The sequence below is a fragment of the Triturus cristatus genome, chromosome 5_2, assembly GCF_964204655.1.
Source record: "Triturus cristatus chromosome 5_2, aTriCri1.1, whole genome shotgun sequence".
Taxonomy (NCBI): domain Eukaryota; kingdom Metazoa; phylum Chordata; class Amphibia; order Caudata; family Salamandridae; genus Triturus; species Triturus cristatus.
Window position 1 is genome coordinate 48,320,597 of NC_140588.1, and position 4,899 is coordinate 48,325,495.

At 43.2% G+C, this 4,899-nt stretch overlaps 1 protein-coding gene across 1 annotated transcript; it reads right to left on the reverse strand.

The window, feature by feature from the left end:
* Positions 1 to 597: 597 nt before the first annotated feature.
* LOC146822640 (uncharacterized protein F54H12.2-like) lies at positions 598 to 1,905 on the reverse strand. Its single transcript, XM_085606253.1, has one exon. It carries the CDS (start codon positions 1,903 to 1,905, stop codon positions 598 to 600), a length of 1,308 nt encoding a protein of 435 aa, XP_085462379.1.
* Between the last annotated feature and the right edge of the window lie 2,994 nt (positions 1,906 to 4,899).

The window sequence follows — 4,899 nt, forward strand, 5'->3', positions numbered from 1 at the left end:
CGGCGCTGTTGTTAAATATAGGCTTTTATTCTTTTATTTTTAACATGAGCATTATAAAGCTTTACACTTTTGACAAAAATCATACTGGGTTGTAACTGTGGTGGGATTAGGTTTCAAGCCTTCTTTCATAAAACGAGTGACAAGCCTGTCATTGTTTACACGATCATTTGAATATAATTTTAAAAAATTTCTAAAATTCAGACCCTGCGACATTTTACAGATAAAATATATACAGTGTTCCCCACACGTCATAGATAGAGAATCTTGTATCTGCAGTTTGTTATATTCAACTCTAGAAGCCACTTTTTTTAAAAACTTAAATATGGGTCTGGTATAGATGCTGTGCTCCGGAAACTCTGCGAGGCTGTCAAACACAGTGACCCTGTCAATGTCCAAAAACATAGCGGCCCAGTGTGTTCCCGGCTCCTGATGAGGATCGGTGTTAAAGACCAAAGATCGAGGTCTTTCATAACTTATTTCAGTCGGCAGGCCATCACTAGGATAAACATCTAGAAAGTATTTTTTAGCGTCTTTATGGTGGCTTAAGAAGTCTCGTATGTGACTAGTGTCCATTTTATATATTTTATTTATTGATTTTTAAAGATAATCAAACAGAACCTGTCGGGCGTGATTAACTTGTATCACACTGTCAAATACCGCAAATACAACCATGTTCACATTCGTCGTTAGGGCTGCGCTAAAGCGGATTTCAGCTTTTAGATTTCCATTTTTAACCAGGCTGTAATGGTCCCCCTCTTCCATGTCGGGGGTCAGATCAAAGGCAAACAACGTATAGCCGGCACCATATCCTTCGCGTGATACGACGACCCCCGAATCACGCAGGTGTTTCCCTGTTATAGACACCAAGCCGAGATATTCTCTAATAAAATTTCCAGATCCAAAATTGGGTGTGTAGGGCTTTGCAGGTATGACAGCTCCCTCGTGAACTAGGGCAGCGTAGTTGATACCGTAGTGCTTGAAATTAAAAGGGTTGGAGGTGTGTACTCCGCTAAAAGCTGTATTGTCAACAAACCCTATAATAACAAGTTTTGGTAGCTGCCCCAGGAACAGATTTTGCTGCTGTGTTAATCGGGTGCCTACAGGGATGCTGTAGACTTTCATAGAGACTCTTTCAATGGCATATTTAGCATTGGACAGTTGTAGAGCTTCAGCGTGAGCCAGTCTGACCGACGGTGACACATTCACTCTCTTTACATACAGGGTAGCCGACTGTATGAGCAGCTTATACTGTTCGGCATCCCCTGTAATGAGGCAAAAGGCATCTTTGTTACGGTTGAGTTTGATCTTGAGGTCGATGCCATTAACGATTAGTTTATCCTGGAAGAAGAGGTCTGAGTGTATTCGCCCCAGGAGATCAAACTCTCTACTTCCGGCCGCAAAGCCCGCTCTTTTTACAAAACCTGTATTAGGTCCGTCTAGAGCAGTGTTTTCAAACTCCGCATAAGTGTCTTTGTAGAAAAGCCCAGCTGAAAGCTGTGTGTCCAAAACGTCGCTGCTGTAGTTCAGGATACTCTCCATGTAAGCCCTGTAGGCGTACATGTTGTCATTCTGCGTGATGAGTCTATCGCCCAGGGTAATGTCCACCTGATTAAACAGGGTAGCGATGGGGTAGGCAATGGTGGCCACTTTAGTGGTTGCAGCAATAGCGGATCCATCCGCTTTTACAATTTTACACACCAAATGTAGCAGAGTATTGTTGAGATCTAAATACATATCCGTGGACCCCGATACGTAAAACTCTATCGGGGCCAGGGGTGTGAGGGCGGCTAATGGGGATACCTCCATGAAGAAACAGTTTTCAATACTAGTCTGGGTGGGCTTTAGAGAGAACAAATCTAACTCCGACTTAGCGCATTCACCAGAGGCGCAGTGTACAAAAGCCATGTTTTAGGGTGACAAGTCTTTTAGAAAATGTTAAGGGTGGATGCTGTTCTCTTCTTCGTAGCTCTCTTCCGTCTTGGGGATCTTCTTTTGTGAGCTCTTTTTGAAGTACGCTTCCTTTTTTTATAGGGAACCGGGGGCCCCCGGCGCTGCGAAGACCGTCGCTTCCTTTTAATACTAAGGCGAGGCTTGTACAACAGTCCTGACCCTTCTTGTGGTTGTCTGTTCATACGCTCAACGACTGCCGACTTCACCGAACCCACCACATCTTGGGCAATATTCTGGGCAGCTGTCTTTACATGCGGCTTTGCAATTTCATAACCTTTTCTCAAAAAAGGCATCGCCCTTCTGAACAAACTACGGAAAAAACCTCCAAGACCCGCCCCGTACATAACAGGTGCTCCTTGAAAGTAGGGTGGCCCCCCATATCCCGCCTGTTGCTTGTAATACTCTCTATACATAGATGGGTTGCCATAGGCTTTCATGGCTCCCATGATGAGCTCTTAATAGTCACCTCCGCGGCGTGGCCTGAAATGAAGCTTGACAATAACTTTCCCGTATTTAAAGGACACTGGTTCAGACTGGTCATCAAAGACCATGATGGTTATAGTGTCAAAATGACTTTTAGAAATTGTTACATAGTCGGGCTTAATATACTGAATATTAGCTATTGTGTTGTTTTCGCCCTTCACTTGAACCCATCTCAACAACGGAGCATAACTATCTCCTACTCTCTGCTGCTCTATTATATCCGTATACACATAGAGTGTGTAAAAACCCCCATCAATATCCGGACATGTCAGATCTAACTCCTGTTTGCTTTTTATATGCTGGACTGTTCCTAAAACACTGCTCAACTTTCCCCTGGCGATAAACTGTGCATCCTGGCTGGGTGCTTTAATAAAAACCTTCCTTCTGACGCTATCTAACACCAATTGAACGTCGGAAAAGCCATCTATGCCTGATATCGTCTTGTTAATGGCATCCACCACCGCATTGACCGTAGGGTAGTATCCGTGGGGAATACCTGTGATGCATAGCGGCTCGGTTTGAGACTTCTTTATACTGAATTTAGATTCTGACCTCTTAAACGTATTCCATGTGCGGGGGTATTGGATTTCGGTTAGGGCGACTTCCCAATCCCCTTTCAAATCCACCGGTTTAGCCAGTTTGACAGTGTAATTCGATATCTTATTATCAGGGAACATACCCATCGATGCATTAGAAGGTAATGTAATATAAAAGGACGCCGTCTCCATATTGCTTTCTTCTTTTTAGAGCTAGCGTCCTCACACGTCGTGCAGTGAGTTGGCAGGCACCCAACTGTTAAATTTCTCCGGCCACCCCCGCCATTTAACAAAGGCTTGTTTTTTTGCCCCCCGGCCTTTCCACTCTAGAATCTTTTCAATCCTGTAAATCCTGTCTACATCCTCAGGGATCTTTTGTAACTCTTCACTGTAAAAAACACCAGTCACAGGTTCACCAGAGTAGTCCCTCAGCCTGTAAATGTACACATCTTCTTTAAGCTCAACACTATTAACTATGAATATCTCGTCGCTGAAGGTCTGCTGATAACCTTTCGTAAAGGCCCCTTTCAATTTTGAAACCCTGACATGATCCCCCTTTTTAAAAACAGGGGTCTTTACTCTGGCTTCGAAGTAAGGGCCGTATACCTTCCGCCATACGGATAGAGAATTGTCCGGCGTTACCTCTACAGGAGCCATCCTGATAGTTCTATGATAGCTGGCATTATAAACAGCTAAAAAATCTTGTAGCACGGGTAGGTATCGATAGGTGTTGTATGCCGTGAAGTATCTCCACATCTTAGATTTTAATGTTCTGTTAAAGCGCTCTATAACAGCTGCTTTTACCTCCGTATGCGTTACAAAATGCTGTACCCCATACTGCTTTAATAATTTCTGGAAAGTTTTGTTTAAAAATTCTTTTCCGGCGTCTGTCTGCAGTTTTTGAGGGGTTCGGCCCTTCCTGAAGATCACTTTAAAGGCCCCGGTGACGCTTGCTCCACTTTTATCATTTAGAGCTTCTGCAAAGGCGTATTTAGACAGTACATCTATAACTGTTAAGATGTAACGGGCTCCATTATTATGCTTTGCCAGATCTTGAAGGCTTATTATGTCAGCCTGCCATTGATAATCTAATTGTGCATTAACAATAGTGGGTCTTCTCTTAAAGCGTCTCCGCGCTGGCTTGTGAAGTGAATACGCTTCTTCACCGGATAACCATGCCTTCACCAGGGTTCTGCTTAACGACTCATTTTCAGCTTTAGCCCTTCTAAGCAGCGCTTCGCCGCTACCGAAGCTCGCTACATCCTTTGTATCGTAATAAAGCTTCTTTAACAAAGACCCCGACATGTTAACACTTCTGAATGACAAAATGAAAGACGCTTGTTTTGTGTATAAACACTTTATTATAAGTAAATAAAATAACAAAAAAAAATCATAATTCCTGAGTTTACACTGTCAGTAATAATAGCATTAAAAGGGGTTATACAAACGACTCAAGATGCATAGATATAGAATTGGTTGCTTGTATCGAATGTCTGCGTAAAGTCACATATCTTGATATTTTTAAAGATACATAGTCAATAGCACTGTATAGGCCTGCCCCATCACCCCTCCAATAACTCTGTACGGCTAGGATACTGGCGGCTGTCAATAGTTCATACAATTCGCGATTGCACATCCGGAACCCATTGTTTCTAAAATAATCCTCTGTTAGAAGTTCAAAGGCTAAATTTAAGCTGTACCTCCGGGGCAGTATTAAGCCACGCCTATAGTATATGTACGTGTTCCAGAATGCCTCCTGCGCAGTCATCCACATACTAGCACCGCATCCGCATAAGCATCTAGGGCCGCCATGCCATTGAGCCTCTAGCAGTCGGACCATTTTTGGAAAGCACAAATCTTCCGGCTGTAATTCAGCTAATCTTTCTTTAACCAAATCGTATAATACTTTAGCGATACACAAGTAGCGGGG

What these genes read in the sequence shown, in the direction of transcription:
- LOC146822640 (XM_085606253.1), bottom strand. Translation starts at nt 1,905, where the DNA reads ATGGCTTTTGTACACTGCGCCTCTGGTGAATGCGCTAAGTCGGAGTTA.